General features: G+C 57.5%; 8 protein-coding genes across 8 annotated transcripts; 4 read left to right on the top strand and 4 right to left on the bottom strand.

Annotated features, from left to right (window-relative positions):
- The first annotated feature begins 706 nt into the window (after nt 1-706).
- K437DRAFT_258918 (uncharacterized protein) lies at nt 707-2947 on the top strand. Its single transcript, XM_013385695.1, has 3 exons — nt 707-846; nt 928-2375; nt 2460-2947. Exons 2-3 carry the CDS (start codon nt 1079-1081, stop codon nt 2912-2914), a joined length of 1752 nt encoding a protein of 583 aa, XP_013241149.1. The 5' UTR covers nt 707-846; nt 928-1078; the 3' UTR covers nt 2915-2947.
- K437DRAFT_275919 (RNA-binding domain-containing protein) lies at nt 2931-4908 on the bottom strand. The gene is made up of 2 exons (XM_013385694.1): nt 4563-4908; nt 2931-4482 (listed from the first exon to the last, which is right to left on the bottom strand). The coding sequence occupies exons 1-2, from the start codon at nt 4821-4823 to the stop codon at nt 3193-3195; spliced, it is 1551 nt and encodes a 516-aa protein (XP_013241148.1). The 5' UTR covers nt 4824-4908; the 3' UTR covers nt 2931-3192.
- A 239-nt stretch (nt 4909-5147) lies between these two features.
- K437DRAFT_239287 (uncharacterized protein) lies at nt 5148-10118 on the top strand. Its single transcript, XM_013385693.1, has 2 exons — nt 5148-9203; nt 9265-10118. Exons 1-2 carry the CDS (start codon nt 5241-5243, stop codon nt 10006-10008), a joined length of 4707 nt encoding a protein of 1568 aa, XP_013241147.1. The 5' UTR covers nt 5148-5240; the 3' UTR covers nt 10009-10118.
- On the bottom strand, nt 10049-11545 carry K437DRAFT_258915 (uncharacterized protein). The gene is made up of 5 exons (XM_013385692.1): nt 11309-11545; nt 10981-11193; nt 10482-10907; nt 10328-10412; nt 10049-10256 (listed from the first exon to the last, which is right to left on the bottom strand). Exons 1-5 carry the CDS (start codon nt 11375-11377, stop codon nt 10132-10134), a joined length of 918 nt encoding a protein of 305 aa, XP_013241146.1. The 5' UTR covers nt 11378-11545; the 3' UTR covers nt 10049-10131.
- A 182-nt stretch (nt 11546-11727) lies between these two features.
- K437DRAFT_8111 (uncharacterized protein) lies at nt 11728-16122 on the top strand. The gene is made up of 3 exons (XM_013385683.1): nt 11728-14751; nt 14833-15815; nt 15883-16122. Exons 1-3 carry the CDS (start codon nt 11887-11889, stop codon nt 15923-15925), a joined length of 3891 nt encoding a protein of 1296 aa, XP_013241137.1. The 5' UTR covers nt 11728-11886; the 3' UTR covers nt 15926-16122.
- Nucleotides 15980-19927, bottom strand: K437DRAFT_258911 (OPT-domain-containing protein). The gene is made up of 17 exons (XM_013385691.1): nt 19246-19927; nt 19154-19176; nt 18959-19096; nt 18565-18877; nt 18299-18481; nt 17920-18145; nt 17829-17851; nt 17746-17766; nt 17382-17680; nt 17274-17314; nt 17161-17199; nt 17048-17092; nt 16933-16983; nt 16762-16874; nt 16615-16693; nt 16405-16550; nt 15980-16339 (listed from the first exon to the last, which is right to left on the bottom strand). The coding sequence occupies exons 1-17, from the start codon at nt 19729-19731 to the stop codon at nt 16106-16108; spliced, it is 2460 nt and encodes an 819-aa protein (XP_013241145.1). The 5' UTR covers nt 19732-19927; the 3' UTR covers nt 15980-16105.
- Nucleotides 19928-22290: 2363 nt separating this feature from the next.
- On the top strand, nt 22291-23817 carry K437DRAFT_258906 (putative PRE2-20S core proteasome subunit). The gene is made up of 7 exons (XM_013385690.1): nt 22291-22500; nt 22600-22745; nt 22814-22893; nt 22953-23122; nt 23186-23363; nt 23436-23452; nt 23525-23817. Exons 1-7 carry the CDS (start codon nt 22390-22392, stop codon nt 23759-23761), a joined length of 939 nt encoding a protein of 312 aa, XP_013241144.1. The 5' UTR covers nt 22291-22389; the 3' UTR covers nt 23762-23817.
- Nucleotides 23818-24076: 259 nt separating this feature from the next.
- Nucleotides 24077-24570, bottom strand: K437DRAFT_7973 (uncharacterized protein). Its single transcript, XM_013385682.1, has 2 exons — nt 24330-24570; nt 24077-24235 (listed from the first exon to the last, which is right to left on the bottom strand). Exons 1-2 carry the CDS (start codon nt 24517-24519, stop codon nt 24153-24155), a joined length of 273 nt encoding a protein of 90 aa, XP_013241136.1. The 5' UTR covers nt 24520-24570; the 3' UTR covers nt 24077-24152.

Raw genomic sequence — 24570 nt, 5'->3', positions numbered from 1 at the left:
CAAAATCGTGCTCTGTCCGTTTGACCCAAAGATGATCATGTCAGACCAAGCGTTAACGAACAAGACCGTCGGATTCCCATCAAGCTAACGCTGGCTGTGGTCAACGCTTGACCCGAGCCGATCAACGTGATTTCCAACCATGGAGCAGCTGAAGCAGGATCTTCCATTTGGCAGGCCGAGAAGGTGCATGCTCGTCGGCCTCGTTCGTCCCTTTTCCAGAGCGACCCTAAAATCCAGAAGCGATGCACCCATTATGCTGCGAATTGGCCTTGAATTCTCGCAACTCGACTGCTCTGCCACCCGCAGACTTTCTTCCATGTAAAGACGATATGGTATTCAACTTGGAGCGTCAGGAGAAAAAGGACATACACCTGAGTAGTATTGCGCCCGTCAAGCCCCGCCAGGGAGCCAGCTATCCAGTCAGGCACCGAACCACCCAGCAAAGGATAAAGAGCAGGGCTATATTTCTTCAAGCCTGGGGGATATAGCTTTGTCTAGGGTCAGGTGTGGAGGAAGAGGAGAAGGATGCCGCAGGGAGAGGGTATGAGGCTGCGTCAAACGCCCCCTGATAGCTCAAACGTGGTTGTCGACTTTGTGGGGGACTATCACATTCGGTCGCCGACAATCATGCTCTCTCCACCTTTGGTACATCGATGATCGGACCCCAGTCTACACTTTGGATATTCGACATAATCACTGTTCCCAGCTACTTTCATGCTTAATAGGTATGTAACATGGCTGAATTTGCCGTGGGGGCTAATAGCTCCGATCGCCCCCTAATTGCCTATTCCCACTGGGAAATGAGGTCCAACTCCCTGGGAAACAGCAGGATTTCTAGTGGAAATGGGAAGTCTAGCGAAATCTTGATCCCAGACGAGAACTCATAATGATTCTGACCTTCTTTAACGTCATACTTTTTGCCCTTAGAGGACTCCAGCCTCTACGCGGGACCATGGTATGTTCATGGATGGGACGGCGCAACGGCCTATCACCGTGAGCGTCCGGTATGCAAGCACGAGATGAACAGACAGGAGCCTCGTCGACGTTCTCGCCCCCAAGTCGCGCATCCAGACCCTTCATGGCTGAGCCTCGGCAGCAGGCTCGTCCGGTTAACCGCGTCTCGGTCCTCCACTCGACAACCGTGCGCTGCGACGCCGCTGCAACTCGCGGCGAAGAAGGAAGCTCGAGGGAGAGCGACACAGCGACGCTGCTGCTTGTGGATCCATTTGCTGGGTTCCTAGCGGGTCTTCCCTCGGACAGCACGGTTTTATTATTCCAGAGCCCCCCAACTGTACCGTACGGTCATAGCACGCTTGACGGTGATCTTTCCCGCCCGCGCAAAAAGCAGCGGCGCGCAAAAGATGGAAGGCTGGTTGCGGAAGCCAAAGAGGTGCACGAAGGCGTCTACGATGCTTTCGTGGAACCAGTCACCCTGTTGCTGAACAGCGAATTCATTCGCAACCGCACGGAACCGTGGTGGCTTCGAGACCCGTCACGGGTGCACCAGCATGCTCACTCAGTTCACTCTTTTGCGCGACCCGAGTCATTCGTCAACGGGACCTTTGGGGAAGCTGGAACTCTTGATGATGGCATCGGCGAGGACCGCTCACAAGGTTTACACGTAGATGCTCTGCACGGCCGCTTCATCCAGAATGATGCGCCAATTCCAATGGTCTTTTCGATGGGCAATGCGGAAGAGAGTACATGCGCGGCTTTTTTTATGCCTTCACAGTCAGCGATACTCACAACAGACCTTTTACAAGCCGACCAGCGACGCTTTCCGCCGGGCTGGCAAGCGCTGCTTTCCCAAGTGCGAGAACATGGCGGTGTGGACTTGTTGTACGTCGATCCTCCGTACCCGAACATGTCTGCGGAGCGTCTGGCGCGGTCGTCCATGAGCGCCAACGAAGACGGCAACGCCGCTTCCATGCACAGGCATAGCTCGTATGCGACGGCGGCGGATCTGTACGACCTCTGGCGCTTACGTGCGCCACTCACGTCTCTGCTCGCTGCTTCGCGGGGACAGGCGCCAGCCCGGCGCACCCGCACACTCGTTGCGTTCTGGATCACCAACGCGCCCAAAGTCCGCCGCTTCATCCTGAACAAGTTCTGGCCGCAGCTTGGCGTGCGCTATGAGGGAGAGTGGTGCTGGCTCAAGATGACGGCTGGGGCCAGCAGCGGGGCACGAGGTTTCCCGCCGCAGCCCGTAGTCAGCATGGCGCAGCCCGAACGCAAGAAGCCGTATGAGATTCTGCTGCTTGGCTGGGCTGGCGGCGATGCGGGTGCTGCAGGGCAGCGGGGCGAGCAGCAGGCGTTCAGAAAGCAGATCTTTGCCAGTGTGCCAATCGGGCACAGTCGCAAGCCTGCCATCGTTGGTGAGTCTACGGCCATAAGCTCTCGTCGGAATCAGGCGCGTGGTCGCGGCACTTACAATGACACTACGACACCACTGGCGGCAGACCTCCTTGCGGAGTATGTGCATCAACAGCGGGCGTTGGAGCCCGCGGCGGAAGCGCCGCGACGAGGATGCATCCGCAAGCGACGCGTCCCTCAGACGGGCACACGTGGAGACGGCTGTCTGCTCGCTGTCGAGCTGTTCGGACGCACGGCTCTGTCCGGCAGCCTGCTCCACGCGCCTTTGACAGCAGGGGCAGCATGCGCAGCAGCCTTGCCAGTTGCATCTTCGTCGAGCGCAGCCACCCCGGAGTGTGGTGGCGATGGCGATAGCGATGTGGATGCAGACGAACGAAACGCTTGTCGCTGCGTGTACGTCAGCGTCGGCAATGAGGCCTCCAAGTTCAACCAGCACGGCGTGGGCCTGCTCGTCGCGGGCGCCAAGTCGCCGGCAGCAGCAACAAAGGCAGTCAGATTGGCCGGGGTCTCTCGACATGCGGATAGCGTGGCGCAGGACTAGACATGTGAGATAGATGGAATGATTATGGATCAGTCAGGTTCTTTGCCATATGGTACATTTTGGGTGGTTGTCTTTGCGTGTGCGTCCATCAGCAGCGGGTTCTGTCTCCAGCACGGACGAGGACACCAGTGTGGTGCGAGAGCAAGCGGGTGTCGCGCGTTCGAAGTGCATACAGAGTAGAGATTAAGTCTATAAAGTGGGTGCGGTGCCAGCAGGAGATGGGGATGAGGGAACAAGCTTCGCAGAGGAGACAAATGCAGAAACGCGGAACTCGGTGTCTAGTCGAAAGAGATCTTCTTGCCGCTTGGCTCGGCGATGGCACCAGTGCGCACGCTGCGCCCGGCCCATCCACCGTCGGAGCGGGACTGGAAACCGCCGCGTCCGCCGCCGCGTCCACCACCACGGGCACCGCCACGGTCGCCACCGCGTCCGCCGCCACGTCCACCGCCGCGTCCGCCACCACGTCCGCCGCCACGTCCGCCACCGCGTCCACCGCCACGCGACGAATCGTTGCCGCTGCGCTCAGCGCGGGGCGGCGCGTAGTCGAGGCGAATGGGGCGATCGTGGATGGCAGTGGAGCCGTTAAGCGCTTCGAGCGCGCTGGTGGCGGAGTCCTGCGTCGCAAATTCGACGTATGCGAAGCCCTTGGGGCGACCAGACTCCTGGTCGGTGGGGATGCGCACGCTGGCGATTTCACCATGCGTGGCAAACGTGTTCCAGACATCATCCTCGGACGCGGCGAAAGCGAGGCCGCCGACGAAGAGGACGGATGATGGCGCGGAGCGCGTGTCGTTGAACGCACGGGCGCGAGCCGCGGGTCGCTCCGCCGCGGGCTTGGGGAACGAGAAGTCGACGTTAACGCGCCGCGAATCGATCTCGAGCCCGCTAGTGGCGGCGGCGTGTGCAGCACGTGCCTCGGCGGGTGTGGCGAACTGGACAAAGCCAAAGCCGCGCGACTTGCCGGTGTCGCGGTCAAGCTGCACACGCGCGCTGACTACCGTGCCGTACGCGCCAAACTCGGACGAGAGCCAGTCGTTGTCGACGTTCCAGCTTAGCTGGCCGACCCACAGCTGGCATGTCTCGCCTTCGGCCAATTCTGTCTCTGGCGTAGTTTTGCTCTTCTTGGTACCGCTCGTGTCGGCGTCAGCAGTGGCGTCGTCGGCCGCCTTGCGCTTCTTAGATGCCGGCGCGACTGGCTTGGCGTCCTCCATTTTCTCGTCATCGTCATCCGAGTCGTCGCTGTCGCTCTTCTCAACAGCAGCGGCAGGAGCGACGACCTTGTCCTCGCTCTCGTCATCGTCAGAAGAGTCGTCGGAATCTGAGCTGTCACCGTCGTCCGAGTCGTCGTCACTGTCACTCTCCTCTTCCTTCTTGGTGGCAACAGGGGCCTTGCCGTTGGCCTTGGCGGGGGCCTTTTTCACGTCCTTCTTGTCGTCGTCATCGCTCGCGTCTGAGTCAGAATCCGACTCGGAGGAGCTCTCGGCGGCAGCGGCAGCCTTCTTGCCATTGGCGGCGGGTGCGGTGGCTGTTGCCTTTGCCTTGCTGCTGCCGTTTGCCTTGGCGGCGGGCTGTGGGTAAGGAGCAGGAGACGCCTGAGTGAGTCTCTACCTATGTTGATTTTTTTCTCATCAGGGTTTTCGCTACACACCTTGGCGGCCTCCTCTTTCTCCTCGTCGCTTGAGTCGCTGTCGCTCGAGTCGTCGTCCTCGTCGCTCTCACTGCTGCTACTGGTCTGCTCCTTTTCAATCTTCTTGCTCTTACCAGCTGTCTTTTTGCCGCTAGGCTGTGCAGGCGCAGGGGGTGCTGCGCTGGTGGTACTTTTGTCCTTTTTGCTCTTGCTCTTGCCGTCCTTGCTGGCCTTGGCAGGCGCGGCTGCGGGAGCGGGTGCGGCGGAGATCTTTTTGCCCATGACTGGTGATGGGTATGTGCTTGCTTTGCTTACGTGTTAATCGAGCTGGGCTGGGGGATGTGTGATGAGGACGAGGAAAGAATGGTTGGTGGTCGAGAGTACAAAAGAAGAGAGGAGAGGACGATGAACTGACTCTCGCTTTCTGGCGCGGCAAATTTTCAGACTCGTGTGCGGTGTCGATAAGCTGCTCAAAAAAGGAATACGGAACACGGGTCGCGGAATACGGAATACGGAACACTTTCATTCCTTTTCCTTCTTCTTGTCATAAGGGAGTTCGGACGCACACCTCGCAGCCAGCGAAGCAAAGCAAAGCATACCCAAGGCGCAGACCACCGCGCGAGGCGAGCAGCTCCTTGTGCCCCCGTCAGCGAGCAAGCGCTGCAGCTAGGGAACACACAAACTCACCACCAGCACACCATGCCGCTTCCCTCCAAGATCGCACTGCACTTGGCCCGCTTCGCCGCCGCATCCGCCAGCGTTGCAGCAGCCGGCAGCAGCGCCGCGGCAGCCGCCGCCGCCGCTGCCGCTTCTTCTTCTTCTTCCTCCTCGGCGGCGACAGCGTGGGGACTCGGCGCAGGCGCTGGCGCAGCTGGCGTTGGCAGCGCAAAATGGAGCGCCGGTAGGGGCGCATACGCCAACTACCAGCATCTTCTCGCCCAAGCTCAGCAGGCCCAGCCCAACACCATCGCTCCCCAACGCGCCGAGAATGACGACGAACTCGACGACGACGACAACGACACCCCTCTCCTTGCATCTTCGTCGTCTCCCTCTTCCCGCCATATAGACTCGAGCAACTGCATACGCGCACGTAGCGATCGCCGCGGCAGGCAGCGCAGCCGCCCAATCGCGCAGCAGCAGCAGCCAGAGCATGAGCAGCAGGGCGAAAGGGTGCTGGTAGCAGGGCATAGAGGCGACCCACAACACCGCAAGACGACCGTAACCACTGCGCCACTCCTAACGACGACTAATCCGCAGCAGGCGCAGCTGCAGGAGCGCCTCGGGCGCGTATTCGCCGCCGCTGGCCTGCCACCCTCGCCACTGCCACCGCCACCGCGCGCTTCGCACGTCCATACCGGAAAGCCGGCGAAGGCGGAAGCGGAGACGCAAGTGAACGACGCGCTAGCAGCCTACCACGCCCGACTCGTGCGGCAAGGCGGACGCAGGCGTACCGTGAGCCTTGGCGCGCTTACCCAGAACGCACCATTTCATGCACCGCCGCATGCACCACCGCACGCGCACGCCCTGCACACATCGGCATGCGCGCTGCTCGCCGAGGCCGCCGCGCAGGTGCGCGCAGATGACGCGCTGAACACGCGCCTCGCGGCTCTGCATGCGCGCGAGTTCGATGCACACGCTTCCGATGCGCTCCGCGCCGCCACAAAGCGCCGCGCATCCTCGGAGCTTCCAGCAGGCGACGAGGCAACAACCGAAACCGACGAAAGCCGTGTGCGCAGCGGGAGGCCGCATGTGAGTGCCGCGCAGCAGGCGTTCTTTGAACGCGCGCTGCTTCTGCGCAACACCCTGCTGCACATGCACTCGGGCCCTGCTGCCGCGCAGCGCCTTCTGGCCGACTTTTGCGCGCTTTTCCCTGCGCCAGCCGACCGCTGGGTCGGCGGGTACAACGTCGTCATGGAAGTCTTGCTCGCTGCGCATGCGCAGGCGCGCAGCAAAAGCAAGGTCCGCCCAGACGAGGTCGTGCAGCTGTACCTGCAGATGATCCAGGACGGGCTCATGCCTAACGCGCGCACGCTCTCTTCTGTCATCGACGCGCTGTGCAGAAACCCGGCCGCGCAGACGTTTGCGCCCAAGGACCACCACCGTGGGAGTGGGAGTGGCAGCAGCAGCAGCAAGCAGCCGCTGTCCAACTATGCGCAGGCGGTCTCACTCTTGCGCGCTGCGCACGCCTCGCGTCGCCGTCCATATACTCTAGCACCGTACCACGCGCTGTTGCGCGCCGCGGCGAAGCGCGCCGACGAGGCCACCGCGCTCGAGGCTCTCGCGCTGCTCGAGGCGCATCCCGCGCCGATGCGACCCAACGCGACGACGTTCGAGCTGCTGCTCGCGTGCTTTGCTGGCGGCGAGAGCGTGCTGCAGCACGCGCTGCGCCCGCGCGCACATGCTGCCTGCGGCACCGGCGACAGCGTCACCCTCACGCAGCCAGAGACCAAGCTTAAAGTTGTGCGCTCCATCTTTCAGGATTTCCTCGCGCAACAGCAGTCGCAACCTGCTGCAGCCGACGAGGCGAATGCGGACGTGGACGCCGACACCCAAGCGGCTCTGGCCCCCGCGAGCACGATGCATGTCTGGCATGCCTTCATTAACGCGCTCTTCCTCCTCGGCGACGTCCCTGGCGCCATGCACGTGCTGGGAGAAATGCTTCAGCGCGCTTCTACCGCGGCTGCATTATCGCCGCAAGCAGGCGAGACGCAGTCTGTGCAAGATGCCGGAGAAGAAGATGCGCATTCCGTCGTCCTGCTCTCCGTTGCGCCGGCGCCAAACGGCGATACGATGGACGTGATGCTCGCGGGTCTCCTGCACGCTGGGCAGTTCGAGCAGGCTGCCGAGTGGTACGCCAAGATTAGCGAGCTCGCTGCCGCCGGTCTTGCTCAGCCCTCGGGCCGCATCGCCGCGAGCGTCGCCACTGCGCTCGCGCATGCCGATGCGACCAGGTACTCACCGCTCCTCCGCCGCCTTGATCTCGATGCGCGCACGCCTGCCGCGCCCGTGCTGCTGCAAGCGTACCTCGCGCGCGACGACCACGACGCTGCGCTCGAGCTCGTCAATCGCATTCCCGCCGCCGCCGCGCCGCAGCTGCATGATGTGCTCGTGGCGCTCGTGCAGCGCCTCACAGCCGACGGGCGCACACGCGACGCCGCTGGCGTGTTCCAGCGCACCGTCGCAATGCTCGTGCCTGCGAGCCGTCTACAGGACTCCGAGGCCATCGTCTCCCTTGCGCTGCACCTCACGCAGCCGAGCGCGGGCCTCGTGCTGTCGGACGCACTGGAAATGGTTGCGCTGCCCCTCTTCGAACGTTCGACGCTGGCGCTGGAGCCAGAGAGCGAGCTGCTGCTCAATCTCGTCACGCTCTACTACGCCACGCCAGACGCTGCTGACAGGATCAGTGTCTCGGATCGCGCGCTGAGCCTGCTCATTCGAGCTTTCGCCGCGCACCTCGCGAGCGTTGCCGTCTCCCGCGCTGAGGCCGAGCTCGCTCCTGAGCTCCGCCTGCTGCTACAGGACGCTGCGCAGCGTCCACAAGCGCAAGCGCGCAGCGCGCACCAGGGCCTCGACTGGTCCCCGCTTGCGGACATCCTGCACGACCGCTATGGCGCAGATGGCATTCGCATGCTTGCTCCGTTCCTCGACCCCAGCTACAGGGACCTGCTTGCGGCGCAGCCGTGGCGCGTCGCTTCATCCAGCGGCTCGCCCAGTCCGCCAGCAAGCTTCGTCTTTGATCAGACCAGCGGCAACAGCGCCAGCGGTGATGCCACGTCCGTCGCCTCTTCCGGCACGGCATCAGGCTCGCCTCCCTTGCCCCATGTTCACGTTATCGATGAGGACCTCTCCGAGCGCTTAGCGGCTTTGACAAAGCACTGGGACACCAACACGCTGCCTCAGATACTCGACTTGCTCAATGCCGCGCTTGCAGTCGGCGACTACCCGACGCCGCAGGTTCTCTCGGGGCTGATCAACTATGCAGGACGCATGAAGGACGTCCCTACCCTAGACTACTTTCACAGCATCGCCACGCACGTTCTCGGCACTGCTAGCGGGTCTGTCGGCTGGAAAGTAGATGGATGGCGCTTGGTCGAGAGTAGCATGATGGGCGCACTTGCCCACGCCGACCAGTTCGAGCGTGCCAATCTGCAACGCCACTCGATCATCAGCTCCGGGCAGGTTCCGTCCGCCGACGCCTACGCCGCCCTCATCGCTGTGATCAAGGACACGACGGACGATGCTTTAATTGCGCAGGAGCTCTTCGACGAGTCGCAGCGCCTCGGCGTCCGGCCGAATGTTTACCTATTCAACACAATTATCTCTAAGCTCTCCCGCGCCCGCAAGGCCGACCGCGCGCTGCAGCTCTTTGCACAGATGCAGGCACTCGGCATCCGCCCCAGCAGCGTCTCGTACGGCGCCGCGATCAACGCCTGCACGCGCATCGGCGATGAGGCCAAGGCCCGGGAGCTCTTCCACGAGATGGAGAGCGATCGCGGCTTCCGGCCGCGCGTGCCGCCGTATAATTGCATGATCCAGTTTTACGTTCACACCCAGCCGGACAAGAAAAAGGCGATGTTCTACCTCGATAAACTCCGACAAGCGCGCGTGCAGCCCAGTGCGCACACGTACAAGCTCATTCTGGACCTGCACGGAACAATAGAGGTGAGCAAGGCCCCGAATTCATTTTCCCCCTTAAGCTGACTCTCCTGTCTTTCCGCGGCAGCCCGTTGACGAGCGCCTGATGCACGAGGCTTTCGAAGAGATTGTACAGAACCGGCAAATACCTGTGCAGGGTACACACTGGGCGTCCTTGATCACTAGTCACGGAGTCGCCTTGAAGGACCTCCCACGAGCAGAGCAAATCTTCCAGTCCATCGCCCAGCATCCCTCCAGCCTCCGTGGCGGACAGCAACTGCCAGACGCCGTGTGCTACGAGGCGCTGCTGGCTGTCTATGCAGCTCATAATGAGATTCCCCGCATGCGCCAGCAACTTGCTGCCGCCCTTGACAAAGGCATCCGTCCCACGGCATACCTCGCGAATGTGTTCATCAAGGCGCTCGGTCGCGCCGGACCAGCCGAGCTTGACGAAGCACGCGCAATCTTTTTCCAGATGATCGACCCCGCCGTCGGCGTCGCCGCCGCGGGCAACCACGGACCGCGGACGCATGGCGCTGGTGCCTTGGCGACGCCTGATGCGCAGGCGATGTCGCAGCGGGACTCTGCGCGCCTGCCACCCTTAGACCCTGCATACCCTTGGAGGTCGGTTTTCCGCGAGCCCTCGACATACGAGGAGATGATCCGCGCAGAACTCAACGCAAATGAGCTCCACGCTGCGCACCAATTGCTGCACCGCATGGAGGCTCGCGCGTTCCCACCGCCGCTCGTTCTTCACACAGCAACGCTCATTAGCGATGCGGAAGCACGAGTTGCGGCTCCTATCCACGATGCTGCCGCTTCCTCATCTTGAAACCGACCTTTTTTGCTCTGCAAGAAATTACCAGTCCGATGCACCATCCCCTCTCTGCATTTACAACATGTATCATAGATGCGGTTCGTAACAACGAATCAGGTTTAATGCTCTCACTCGCAATCACTTCACAGGCGTCGCTTTTACAATCATTGGGACCACACCGCAGATTTTGGGCTTGAACACGGCATGTCCGACGGCTGTCATCAGGCCTAGCATAACGCCAGAGTGTAAGGTGATGCCGATGACTGGTTGTGAAACGTCTCTAAATACCGAGCTTGCAACGGGCCTCCAGCAAAACAAAGACAAATAAACTCACTCTGATGGCCCTCAGACTCCGTGAATGTCTGACTCAGACTGTGCCGCAGTCGGATGGCACTCGTCGCATCTTCCTCTAGCACTTCCTGTTTGGCCATCGGACAAGTCACTATTTTAGTCCAGGGCGCGGGCTCGTGGTGATCGCTTCCACGCACCATAAATAACTCGTCCTTCTCGGTCATAGACTCTTCTATTTCGAACTCCGGAAACCTCTGCTGAATGACCGTCTTATCGGCGCGGCGATCGCACATGTGCGTCGTCAGGGTTTCGCGCCACAGCTCACGCATGCGCGGCACAAGTGGCGCGCGGCCCTCGATCGTGTTTGCGCCAAGGAGGACACCATCGTAAGTCATGCGCAGCGTCACAGCACTGCGCTGCATTGGGCTGCTGAAGAGAATCGTCGGAAGGGGTGGGCGGTCTTCGTCGTTGGGCGGAGCCTCGCTGAGGAGGCGCTTCCACATGCTGTTAACGGCTTGTGCTTGCGAGACGCCGAGAGGCGTCAGCGGCGGGTCTGGCCCCCAGGTCATTTGACCATCGCCGTCGAGTAGAGCCCATTTGCCGTCCCACGCTTCAGTGCCGTACTTTTAGGAGAAGTGTTAAAACATCACGCGCGGTGGGTGCGGCTTTTTGACTGGATAGCGTATATGCGCTCACCTTGGCTTCGGCGACGTTGTGCCAGCCCTCGCCGTGCCGGCCGGCGAAGATGAGTTTGTACTGCTCCCCATTTTTGGCAAATGCGTTGAGCTCCGTGAGCGTGTCTACGAGTTGCTTCCACGTCTTGTCCTGGCGAAGGCCAAAGTTCTCGGCCAGCGGCGGCAGCTGAGGCGGTTGCACCTCCTCGTCGTACAGAAAGAAGCCATTGAGGGTCTGAGCGTGAGCACGATATGTCATGGGTTCACGATTCAAAATGGTGTCGGAAAGAAGCCGTCAGCAGACGACGGAGAAGGGTGCCCTTCCAGACAAAGGCTTTGGAAGAACGAACCTCGAATGTAAATTTCGGTGCAGGCCAGGGCCACTGCTCGGTCGAGACGGGTGCTCGTTGGCTTGTCATCATACTTCGAGGTAAAGCAAATGCGAAACCTGTGCGCCTGCGAGGCAGGGTCTTCTGTTCGTGCCTTGCGAGGCAAGACGGCAGGTGCGAGGCCGGGATAGATCTTCTGCGGGCCAGCCGTACGGTGCCTCGATGTAGAAGCTCACCTGCTCGCACCTCGACTCGATTGCATCACCTGGTGGCTTGTACATTTATTGCCCGAGGTAAAACGTTGCGTCACTGGTTAGTATCAAGTGTCCAGGGATGCAACAGTAACCCTACTTGGGCACCTCCTCCCGTTCGAACCAATGACCACCAGCATGTGCTCGGCTTATGCATAGCAAACTTCCATCAGCATCGCTCTCTCTTCTGTGGGAGTGTTCCTTTTCTTGCAGTTCAAGACACCTGTCGCACAGCAGGACCTTTCTAGGCAGCTGCGCACAGGATAATCTCCGCTCACGTTCAACCAGGAGACTGCCAGACGAGGCAGAGCGCGAGTGTGCGGCCGGAGCCAGCCCAGCTTGCCCGACATGTCAGCCGCACCCGCGATCAAGGGTGGCTCCCTCGCCATCCCCGTCGCGGGCGGGAGGGAGGAGCTGGACATTAACTTGAGCAACCTCTTCGGTGCTGCACCCGCCGCTGCAGGTGACGAGCAGGTCGATTTCGAGTTCGTCAGGCAGGTCCTGCGAACCGAGCTCCCGCCGGTCGTGTACTGGTGCGTCATCGCCCATTACTGCCTAACCCAGGGCCACCCATTGGAAGCCGAGAGCCTCTGCCACGAGGCGCTCCACTTTTACGAGCGTCAAGGACCAGACTTGGTGCCGGTGCACAACCTGCTCGCGAGCATCTCCCTTGCGAGGGCGAGGACTGCCCCCCAAGAGATCCTCGCAGATGCCCGCTACAAAATCCTCGATCCGGCAACAGAGCTGCCCAAGGCGCACCACCATGCGCAGGCTGATGCCGCCATCAAACAGGCCGAGCGCGTACTGCAGTCTGTGGCGAGTTCTAAAGACCCGCGAATGCAATACTATCGGCAGCTCACCGCGCTCAACCGAGGCATCTTCATGCTCTCGCGGGGCCAGTACGATACGGCCCTCCCCTGCTTTGACTTCGTCCTGCGGCACCACCCGCAGCACGCTGTCGCTCTCCTTGGAAAAGGCTGTTTGCACCTGCGCAAAAAGCAGTGGGCCCAGGCGCTGAAGTTGTACCAGCTTGCCTTGCGCGTGAGCATTCAGATCAACAAGACCGCAGAGGACGTGTGCGATCCTTCTTCGCGATGGAATGGTCCCGATCCGCGCATCGGCATCGGCCTTGCTCTCTGGGGCAATGGTCAGCACGAGGAAGCGCGGCGGGCATGGCAGCGCAGCCTTGCCGTCCACCCCGGCTCGCACAGCGCGCACACGCTGCTCGGCGTGTCATCCCTAGCGCTCTACAGCCAGCCGCAGGCGCTTGAGGGTTGCGCGAGTCCAGAGGCAGAAGCGCAGGAGCGTGATCAGCTCTATAACGAGGGCATCAAGCACATCCAGGCTGCCTTCAAGATCGACAACCGCAGCGCCATCTTGGCCGTTGCGCTTTGCTCGCACTTTACTACCAAGGCCGATCTGCTCATTGAGTCTGGTCTACTCGCCTCTGGCGACGACCACGAGTGGGCGACCGTGCGCAACCACCTCAGTGCGGCACTCAAACTTGGTGAGCACGCCATCCAGTATGCTGAGCTGTCCAGAGCCGGCATCCAGGCGAAGCTGCATTTTGCGCGCGCTCTGCACATGATGTCATACCTCCCGGGCGGAGAAATTGCGTTGCGGACCGTCGCGCAAAGGTACTACACCATGGTTCTTGACGAAAGCAGCAAGGCAGGACAGATCCCCAGCATGGCAGCAGCAGCTGTGGACAGCAAGGGCCTGCAGGTGACCGACGCGCTTGCCGTCGTCGGACTGGCGCAGATCCAGATCTCGACCGGCAGCACGCCCGCTGCAAAGAAGACACTGTTGCGCTTCCTACCCAAAGCTCAGTCCGGCGGCTCGAATGCCCTTGAGGTCATTCTCCTCGCCGTCAGCCTCGATGTGCAACCGGCGACATCTGCGAGCCTTCTGGAGCGTGCGCTCAAGCTGCTCGAAGCTGCAGAGCGCGAGAGCGAGCGCCTAGCTCACCAGCACCCCAACGTTATGCAGGAGGAAAGCGAGAACCTCTTCATCGCTTCATCCGACTTTTCGCGCTCCAGCCTCAAGAAGGAGCTGCTTGGGCTTAGGGCGCTGCAAGGCATTGCGACGCTTGCCCGCGACCCGCTCATCTTTGTCGAGATGGCCAACTTTATCCGCGCACAAGACCCGAGCCTCGCTGCGCGCTGCTATTCTGCGGCTCTGCGTATTATAGAAGCGCCAGCAAAAGAGCTAAGTACGCGTGACACCGCGCTGAGCGTCCAGTTGCGCAGCAATCTCGGTGGCATACTCAGTCTCCGGGCACTGGAGATGGACAGCTCTGAGGGCTCTGAGCGAGCGAACTTGCTCGACCATGCGATCGCTGAGCTTCAGGGAGCCCTTGTTGCAGCCTCCAAGATCCCCGCTGGCTCGCCCGAGTCGGCCGCAGCGGAAGCCGTGCGCGTTGTCTCGCTGTACAACTTTGCGCGCGTCTGCGAGCTCACCGACCCAAGCAAGGCAGAGCAAGCGTACCAGACGGTGCTCGCTGCGCACCCTGAGTACCTCGACGCGAAAGTTCGTCTGGCGCTGCTGCACGTGACTGGAGAGAAGAGTGGTGGCGCGGCCGCTGCAGAGGCACTTTTCAAGGAGGTCTTGGCGAGCGATAATACCAACTTTGATGCGCGGCTCAGCTATGCCATCTTCCGAGCTGGCCAGCTGCCCGGGTCACCCAAGACAGAGTGGACAAGCGTCAAGGAGTTTCTTGCGGAGGTCTTCCAAGGCCCTACACCAGCTGGCGCGAAGTCATTCGGATCCAAGACAGATGCCAAAAGCATTCAGACAAAAGGGCAGCAGGATGCTCCGTATCTTGCTGCGCTTGGGTGGGCCTACTATCAAGCGCACGTGCACGGCAAGCCAGGCCCGGACCCGAAAGCTGAGCGAACCAAGGCGCTGTACCGTGCCATTGACCTCTTCGACCGAGCGCTGCAGGCGGACAAGCTCAATGCGTTCGCCGCGCAAGGCATGGCTATCCTGCTTGCTGAGGATGCGCTCGGCGAGGCGACGGCGGAGCGGCAGCTCTCGGCGGGCATCGCGCAGGCCGCATCGGACCAACGAGCAGAGGAGCGCCGCAAAAAATCGGCCGATGAGGCCATCGCCGTCTTGGGCAAGCTTCGCGACGTACGTGAGGATTCGAGCGTCTACATCTGCCAGGGCCATGCGTTCATGATCAAAGACGAGTTCGATAGGGCAATCCAGGTTGTGAGTGCCTAAAGCAAAAAGTCGAAGTTGAGATCGCTATGAAGTCTAATATGCTGACGGTTGTCCTGCTTGGGCTAATAGTACGAACTTGCTGCTTCCAAGTTTCACCCAGACGGCAATCCGTCGTTGCTGCAGAATCTCGCGCGTGCCGAGTATGCGAAAGGCATTTCATTTAAGATCCCACTGCATCTCTGGCGCTCGATAGACTACTTGGATCAGGCGAGGAAAAAGCTGGACGCTCGCGGTGACTCGTCATCCCTCTTAGAATGCAGCTGGATCCGCTACAATGAGGCTGTCACTCGGCAGCAACTGTTGCAGATGCTTCACAATCTCAAGCCCGACAAGCGTAGCAGCGACGAGATATCAAAGGCGGCCGATGGGCTCAAGCTTGCGTTGTCGCTTTTTACCGATCTCCTTCCCATCGCCCAGAAGCATCAGCTGTCTCACATCACTGCCGACCTCGTTGAGCAGCGCATCCAATACGGCGAGAATAAGCTGCTAGCCCAGAGTGAAGAGGTCCTTTCGGAGCAGAAGGCATACGAGGCGACCGTCAACGCCGCTCGCGAAGAGGCGGAGGCGTTGCTCGCTGAGAAGGAGGCTCTGAAGGAGAAGCTGCGTGCGGAGCGCGAAGCTGAGCAGATCCGCAAAGCCGAAGAGCTCGTGGCTAAGCGCTTGGCTGCGAAGGAGAAGCTCAACGAGGTGGACTGGGCCGTGCTCAACGCTGTTGTCGACGAAAAGCGCACTAAGTCTGGTGGCTCTAAGAGCCGAAGAATGAAGCAGCATGAGGAAGAAGATTTAGGCATCGTCAACGATGAGAGTGAGGAAGGCGGCGATACCCTGTTTAGCGCAGCAGGGTCGGACGAGGATGACGATGCACCAAATGATGTCGACAACGATGCTGCACGAGCGTCGAAAGCACTAAGCAAGCTCAAGCGCAAAAAGGAATCTCAGAAGCGGATTAAGAAGAAGAGACAGGCCACCTCCGACACGGATGAGTCAGACGCCGCTGAGGATAGTGAGGTGGAACCCCGACCCAAGAAGAAAAAGCGCGGCAAGCCTCAAATGTGAGTGTTTCCAGGCCTAACAATGTATTTCGAAAGTGTTGGCGCCGACTTTTTATTTGAATTTCAGTTTCGATGAAGATGACCTCATCGACTCTGATGAAGAGGCCTAAGGGAGTGAAGCAAACGCAATACACGTCCGCACGCGTCCACAGTGCATCTCTACTTTTACGCGATAAGGGCCTCTCTATATCAAATACGAAAGGCTTACACTACTGTTTTGCGTCTATGATGATATATGCATGTCTGGCAAAGAGGCATTGTATCTTGCTACTGGGAATGTCTTCCTGCATTCAGTTCGCTGGTGTGCAGTGCTCGCTGTCGCGGACAGGGTTGCCTGCCCAATGCGGCATTGCAAACATTTTCAGGACAGTGATGGAGAGCAGGAAGCAGCACAAGGCATTGATGCTTGATCCAGCGTCCAGCGCTGCACTCAAGACGTAGTTGAAGCGCTCGAACCACCTTGGGTGTTTCTCACGCGCGTATTTTTGGGACAGCCATGCTGCAATGAAGCCGGACGTAATGATCTGCGAAGTAAGGCGACAGTCAGAGGGTTGGGTACAGAAGGGAAGAAAAAAAGGAATGTGCTCACGTTGGTCGGAATCTGTGGTGGGCCAGCCGCTGCGTGAAGAAGAATGGGAAAGGCCACCCGACGAAATGGCAGCTTACGGCCCCAGCGCTTGTGGAGCAGCCAGGGGATGATGGGCAGAACCAGACCTGCAAGGAAACCCCAATACACTGTGCGAGAGGGTGATGAGCTTTGCTTCTGAACAAGCTGGAGCCCGTGACGCGGAAGACTCACAAATCGAATATTTCCCGGTAAAGAATTGTGCTGGCCCTACGACGCCCCAAATCACACTTGCCGAGTAGAAGATGTGCACCTGCCACGGAAATGGAAAGCATATAAGTGCCCCCTCCTCCGGCAGTGGGAGCCATTGGAAACCCGCACCTTTCGCCCATCCCACTGACCGGTCGGGTCAACTTTTGACCCGTCCAAGAAAGCTCGATATCCGCTTTTCGGGGAGAGGACGATGTTAACCACGATTAAATTCACGCAGCAACCTGCGTTCAACGAGTCTCTTAAGTCCTGCGCGTGTAAACAGCATCGACTTGGACCCACCAATGACTGTTCCCAAAATCTGGGTGATGAACATGTGCTTCGGCGGGATTTCTGATTGGAAGAGACGAATGCGTGAGTAATATATCGCAAGCGAAATCACGGTGTGATTACGCACTCATGTAGTGCGCAAGCTTGAGATCGCTGACGAGATCCAATGCTTCTAGAGGGAGATTGGTGCTTTAGTGGGACAGTGTGACATATTCTCAGGGCAATCGCAACATCACTTACGGGACATGCTTAAGTAACCCTGTGCTTTGAAGAGGACGTCTGAAAGTACCAGGTAAGCGGCGTTCAGCCGTCATTGGCACTTGTGCGGATACGCGTTCGCAAAATGCACTCACTCGCAATCGGCTTCCCTGGAATGAAAAAGCCAGCGACAAACCTAACGAAATGGTTGAATGCAGGGTCAGTAAAAGGTGGGATAGAACTAGAGCGAGTGCAATTCTCACTCAGTGATGACATTGAGACCTATCGATGTGTCGCTAACAGCCTTGAGCACACCGACGGGTACGAGGAAGGCGAATCCGATGCAGGTGGCGAGCAGCAAACCCCAGATTGGAAGCTGCAATTCATCATGGGTGGCGACTAGCCAGATGGAGCCCGTCATCGAAAGTCCTAGGACGGTGAGGTACCACGATGTGGGCACATTGTGGTAGGCCATCATGAGGCGATTGTGGGCATCGTCGTAATGCGGATAAAAGAGAGCACGCTTGATGTCCTTGCTATGCCACAGGTAAACGTGTGTGATCTACGCCAAAGAGATCGTGTTTCAGATTGCAGCTAGCCATGGAAAAGCCAACTTCCTTTACTCACCATCGATGTCAAAATTGCAAACTGCGAATGTGAGTCAAGTCAGTTCCCTGGGGTGATACATGTGCACTTTGGTTGGGGCTCACACTCAGCCCGTAAGTCAAAGCGACTAAAGAACCATCACATCAGCACTAGAACAGAGAAGAAAAGGAAAGCAGTCGGTGCCACCAAACATACAGAAGGGTGTCAAGAGGAGTGGCTTTGCCGCCAACCATTTTGCAGGGTCAAGCGAATTGTCTGAAGTCAAAATGGTGTTGACTTCGAACTTATGGAACGTTGAGTTGAACAAATCAGGGCCGACGGGTGACGGGAACCGCTTCGCGTCCCAGAAGTTGAAAAAGTAGAGGATAGGCGTGACGATGTACATCATTCCTGCAATTCCTGCGTAAAAATTGCATGCGGCTGTATTTGAAATAACGCGTGTGTTAGGAAAGAAACCCCAAGTAAAAGCTGCGATTGGAATGGTGCGATTTACCCCACTTGAGTCATGACGTACAATCAGAGGCATGTCATCAGTCCCTAGCCTCGGTTTATCAGCTTACGAGACAAGACATACCCAAGGTTGAAAGAGCGGGCCGCTAGTTCCGATCGCATTCCAGTCGAGGCTAAAATTGAGCAGTCCAAACCCTTTGTAACCACTCGAGAGCACTCGGAATGTCGGATTTCTGTTGTCAACCAAGCAGAGAAGAGCAATGCTTGAGAGAGAGGGGATGATGAGTGTCGGAATGAATTGGTAGATCTGCGGTTGTTCGCGCAAGTAGACAAGAAAATCAGTCACATAAAGCTGTTCCTAGAGCAGTACGTCATCACCGCTACACCTACGAAGATTGCAACGAAAATGATGATGAAGAATCGGAGTCGGACGGTCGTCAACTTCGACCCCTGCCCATGCAATGTGTGAAACAAGCTGGTCGTGACCAGGCTGCTGGGGTATATCATCGCGACTGGCTTGACAAGGATGTTGTGCACGATGCCCGCGAAGCCAAAGCCAAGAGTCTGAGTGGTGAGGAGCAGGACAAGCGACGAGGCGGTGCTCATATGCTGTTTGAAAAAGAGCTCCTGTATGTTGATAATGTCGGACGCGTAGGCACTCGTTGCGCCCGATGTGACAAGCACCGCGATGAGGAGATGCTCCCTGAAAGAAAAATGGAATGCACCTTCAGATATGCTATCGTAGGAGCCAAGCTACTGCTTTCAATCGCAAGAGAATGCGCACTTGATGGAGAACGGGCCTGGGTTGAGACTGAACTCGCCAATAATGGGCACGATGACCCTCCATGCAGGCATCACCTTGGCGAGCCATCTCCCGATCGGAAGAGAGATGAGAATGACGAAGTACGCCGAAAATGATGGCCTGAAGCAAGGGGTCAGTATATTTCCGCAAAGCAAGAGCTTCGGAAGCAATGCTCACGAATTGGATTTGTAGAAGAACAGCTGCAGGACAAGAGCATGGAACATGAGAATCTGGACCTCTTCATTAAATTGGCTTTAAGCACTGCTCACCTGGCTGATCGCAGCTCCCACCACGCAGAGCACACTTCCGATCAAGATGACGCGGACAGTAAGCGCCGGAAGTGTCGGATCGTCCGTTTCGGGTACCGCTTTGGACACGAGGATCATTGGATCATCGCTGTCGTCATCGTCATCAGTAGCAAATCCACTTTTACCCTCGTCCAGCGTCCGTGGGGAGCGACCATAGCCTCCCTCGATGGTGTCGAGTGAAAGCCGGCTCCGGCTACGCTCGGGTAAGAGCCGATTCAGCTCAATGTCCTCGCCTTCTCCCTCGTCGTCATCTTCGTAGCCGCGGCCATAGCCTTGCTTTCGTGTGCTGTTTCCGCTACTGATATCATTCACTCCATTGCTTCTCAAACTTGGGAGTCCATCTGGAATGGTCATCGATGAAGCGCCGCTGCTATCGAGCATGCGGTTGCACAGAGGTGTAAAGGGGATGCCGGTCGCGGAGCTCGGCGCTCCCGGGCGATCTGCCATCGCCTGCAAAATGGACGCTCGCCGTTGCGCTTTCGGCGAAGAAGACGCACCAGTAATCAACCACCGCACGTTTGAACTGCGACCCGCTGATTTTTGCGGATAATGAGACGAGTCAAAGTGCGGGGGACGATGTACCTGTCCTTGGTGAAAGTGAGCTAAAGGTAGAACGTAAACCCCACCTCTGAGCTCTTAAGAGGTTCCGACTTGCTATTGGTGGCTCCACATCGAGTGGATTCGAGTCCCACATGGTCGTTCCCATTCGTTATATAATAACTGGTTGCACCGAAAGGAATACTGAGGAGTCCAAATCTGACCCACCATATCATTTTCTTTATTGTTTTATTTGGAAAGAAAGAACTCAGTCTTGCCGTTTAATGCTGCTCTTCCAACAAAGCACCCAGAACTCAGACCTCCAAACCATTGACCATCCCCATAGAGATGGCCTCACCGCCTCATGTGCCAGTCCTCGATCCCATTCTGGCCGCCTAGTACCACATCGACTGATGCAACATCAGTCAAGCGACCAAAACAGTGCTGGGGAGAAAGCAGAGAGGAGACACTACTTCAAGGCACATTCCAACATCTCAGAAAGAGTTCCGGTTCACGGAATATGTAAGGATGTGCTATCTCCAGGGCTGATATCTCAGGCGGCATCATTAATAAGAATATGGGTTGCTATGCTTGAACAAAACAAAAATAGATGTGGGAACAGCTTCGAGATTTCTAAACGCGACATAGGCCACGACTCAAAGGGAACAGCCCGGGGTTTGTACGGCGCCGATCACGCGTGGCGCACTTTGTGTACCTGCTCGAGCTGCGCCTTGTAGTCCAACTCCCACGATGGAAAGTCAAAATTCGAGGGAAACTTAAGTCTTGACAGCCGCAGAAACCTACGGCGAAACATCAAAATGCAGGACGCCAGCTTTGTTCCGGGCAGCAAGTTGGAGATGCACCATGCTGCATATGACCTCGCTACTCATGCTCACTGCCCTCTCTGCGGGAACGAGCTGTGGTACCTGGCAAGTATTCCGCCTTTGTATAACGAGACCGGTTGGTTATCAAGGGAATTTCTCAGTCCCTCACGAACTCACGCACCGCTTTCTGGCCCAGTTCAAACAAGCACATTTAACACAAGTTTAGCGTTGATAGCCTTGGGGTGCAACGGCTTCTAAACAAGTCGAGCAGCGACACTTTACGCCTTCGACTACTGCTCCCGCTCCATGCGAGGATGTATCATTTTCAATAACACTATGCACCTTGCTCGATCGATCACATCAAAGAACCAGGATCCGCGAATGAGAATTGTACCAGCCGTTGGGGTCCTAAGCGTAGGCGTCAGACAACATTTTGAGTCACAGAAGCACAGCATTCTTTGAGTCAGCCGGGAGACTCTTCTCGGCCATGCTGGAGCCCTCGAACAGCAAGTCACCGGGCGAATGAAATCTACAGCCGGGACATGGAGTCTGCCAACGCGCCCTTGGGGAGGGACATAGAGCGCTTTGCCACGGAAACGTCTACAGAAGGATGTGAAGAAATGATTACCCCGCGCACCAAGGTGGAATACCAGGATAGCTGCTACCAGCCTACCTCACAATGCGTGAATGTTGCTTCCTACAACACCCCGCGCTTTATACCGTCGATCGTCTATATGGGCAACGTGCGCAAAAGTCTTGCGCCACAGATCGAGGTTATGCGCTTCGCCTTCCGGCTACACGTATTGCCCATTTGTGGCGTGCATGCAAATCTGCTAGATGGTAAACTCCGATTAGTCACTTCGCATCGGAGGCTTTCGTGCGACCGGAATTGACAGATGAATACATGAGACAACTCTTCAGCATCATTCGCGAGATCACTCGGCCATGAGACTTGTGCATGTACGACTTCTGGCACGCTCTCCTTTCTCGATTTTGTTCGTTCCGGGCCTTTCCACTCGTTACATTCTTCAATGATCGCATTGGAACGGTCGCTTCCTGCTATGCACACACTGCAAACCCCAGGCCCGTGACAGCGAGCGGATGCAAAGGCACTATAACCAAGCTAAGTGCAGCGCAAACACAAAGTAACTTCCTGGTTTGAATGTCACAGGGTGACTCCTCACATGCAGACAACTGACGAAAACATTTTGAGTGCTCTGTCTACCTTAGAATCGAGGCGCTGCGCTATACAAGGTGGGCCGGGTGCGGACAGCGCGATGGAAGTATTCATTGGACCTTGGTCATTGAGGTGTTGGTATGCTCCGTTAGCACCACCGTTCCCTGTTGAGTGGTTGGGTCCACGTTGAGCCTTGAAGGAACAGAGTAGTGAGAACTGATTGGGGCCCACTGCCTCACCTCTCCCAAACGTGGCCACGCTCCAGAGGTAAGTGCGAGCCGCCCGCACCCGCTTAAGCTCAAGGTGTACAAGTAGATGTAAAAACCATTTGGTCGTGTCTCGGCCGAGAATGGCGTGTCAAATGGCCAGAGAGGCCACGCAAGTCGCGTAAGCGTGTCCACGACCCAAAAGGCATGGTTGGCTATTAGCCAACCCGAGATTGCCTGCGGTTACAACTTTCACATGTATCCTCAACCGAAAGCTCATCGGAGGACATCGTTTTGGGATCCAACCAGGATAAACGGAGCGCTTGAATAAGTTGAAAGGTGTCTCACGCCTGCCATCGCCATGAACGCAATCCTCAACCAGCTGGCGCCCCAAAGCGCTTCCTTGCACCGCCAGCCAGAGCTTCTGTCCGGACCAGAAGCCACACAAAGCTTCAGCATTCCAGCCCACGACGTGAGTTGAGATCGAGTCCGGGTCCATTCTGACTTTTCGTTCCGGTTTCTGAGACTGCGAAATGTGCTGCTTTGTATCGCGCTTCCGCCACATGTCCAGCCTGCCGGCTTCTTGGCACAGTACACAGATGTCGACTCTTCGAACGCTAACGCAAGGATCAAGATGCAGCACGGTACGACAACCCTCGCTTTTCGCTTTCAAGGTGGTATAATTGTTGCAGTTGATTCGCGAGCTACAGCAGGGTCGTGAGTGAATGGTGATTGGCCGCTTGGAAAATGCAGTCCTGATGGTGTGTCGCGTATTTCCCCTACAGTTACATTGCGTCTGGCTCGGTCAAAAAGGTTATCGAGATCAACCCCTACCTTCTCGGCACGATGGCGGGGGGTGCGGCTGGTGGGTGATTGGAGCTTCCATGATTTGAATCAATATGCTGATATTGAAACACTTGACAGATTGCTACTATTGGGAGAAATACCTCGGCACGCAATGTCGTCTGCATGAGCTTAGGAACAAGGAGCGGATCTCTGTTGCAGCCGCTTCCAAGTACCTCAGCAATCTGGTCTATGGCTACAAGGGGATGGGACTGAGCATGGGCACCATGATTTGCGGATGGGACAAGACGGTTCGTGGCAGGGCTACCTCTCAAGTAGGCTTTTGATTCGCTGACCCGTCTTGACCTTCTTAGGGCCCTGCGCTATTTTATGTCGATTCAGATGGGTCGCGACTGAAGGGAGACGTCTTTTCAGTTGGCTCAGGCTCCACATTTGCGTACGGAGTCCTTGACCAGGGTTACCATTGGGACCTGAGTGTTGAGGAAGCCCAGGAGTTGGCTAGACGAAGCATTTATGCTGCAACCCACAGAGGTGAGCCCTTTTCGGCTGAAAAAGGTCTTTGGTGATTCAGTTGACTCACCTGTTGCATTCACTGGTCTGCAGACGCGTACTCTGGTAACGTGAGACTCGAGATTCCTATCAATTTCACGACTGCTTCTCATCACTGATCCCGACCTGCCTCCCACTCACAGACTATCAACGTATACCACGTCAAGGAGAGTGGCTGGGAGTTCATCGCGAACTACAATGCCACCGAGCTTCATTATAATGGGTCAGGAGACGCACCTGGCTCGACAGGCGAACCTTATGGCTGGGACGCAAGGACACAGGACAAGTCTTCCACCATTGAGCTTCCCATTCCCCACCAGGGCGCAGCATTGACCAACGAGAAAACCCTCACTGCCCAGACCCAGCCTCAGCAGGCGTGAATATGACGTGCCATGTATTTTAAACTGCACAATAGGTGATGTCCATCATATCTCGGCTTCGGGCTTAGTTATGCTAAGCGATGCGTTCGGGGGAATGATATCAGCAAAATGGCGTGCATCATTTCCGGTGCGGGTGCGTTTGATCTGAGAGACCGTCGTGAAGCAAACTTGATGGCGCACGATCCCGCATGAAATGCTCCGAGAATCATGAGTTTGGGCTGCTTTCTCTGCTTTCCGAACAGAGTTCGAGCCGTCAGCAGCACTCAAATCTGACATGAGCGCATGTTCAGAGCCAATGCGGAATACTACCAACGAAATACGTCAGAATGATTGGCGAGGATGTATCCCTCGCCGAGTCCTTATGCGAGTCGTCCAGCGAGAACGAGGCAAACTAATAACTTTTCGAATACTCATAGAGTACATGTTGGCGCAAACGAAGATGTCGCAGAAAGCATGATGAACTCCGTATATGTTCTGTTACGATGTCAGAAGTGAGAAGAGGGAAACCGTGATCAGTGGACGCACAGTCCTTGATGATCGGTTGAACGAGTTGCCAGCTCATGATTACCGTAGACCAAACCGATATGCAGGTTGATGTCCAACACAATGGGCTCTCCCAAACCTATGCAGAAAGGCCCGAGGAAACCCATGAGCGCAGCGCTCCTGTCTGTCAAACCCTCCGCAATCAACTCTCCCTTAGTCCTTAGATGAGGCCTGCCTGTCCCCTTTCTCGGCCCGCGAGTGCGACGGGAGAGCATATTGCTAGCGAGCGTTTCGGGAATCAGGAAGTTGAGGATTATGAACGTGAA

This window comes from Tilletiaria anomala, assembly GCF_000711695.1.
Source record: "Tilletiaria anomala UBC 951 chromosome Unknown K437scaffold_100, whole genome shotgun sequence".
NCBI classification, from domain to species: Eukaryota; Fungi; Basidiomycota; class Exobasidiomycetes; order Georgefischeriales; family Tilletiariaceae; genus Tilletiaria; species Tilletiaria anomala.
Note: the sequence above shows the minus strand (reverse complement) of the source record. Positions and strands in the feature narration are given on the sequence as shown.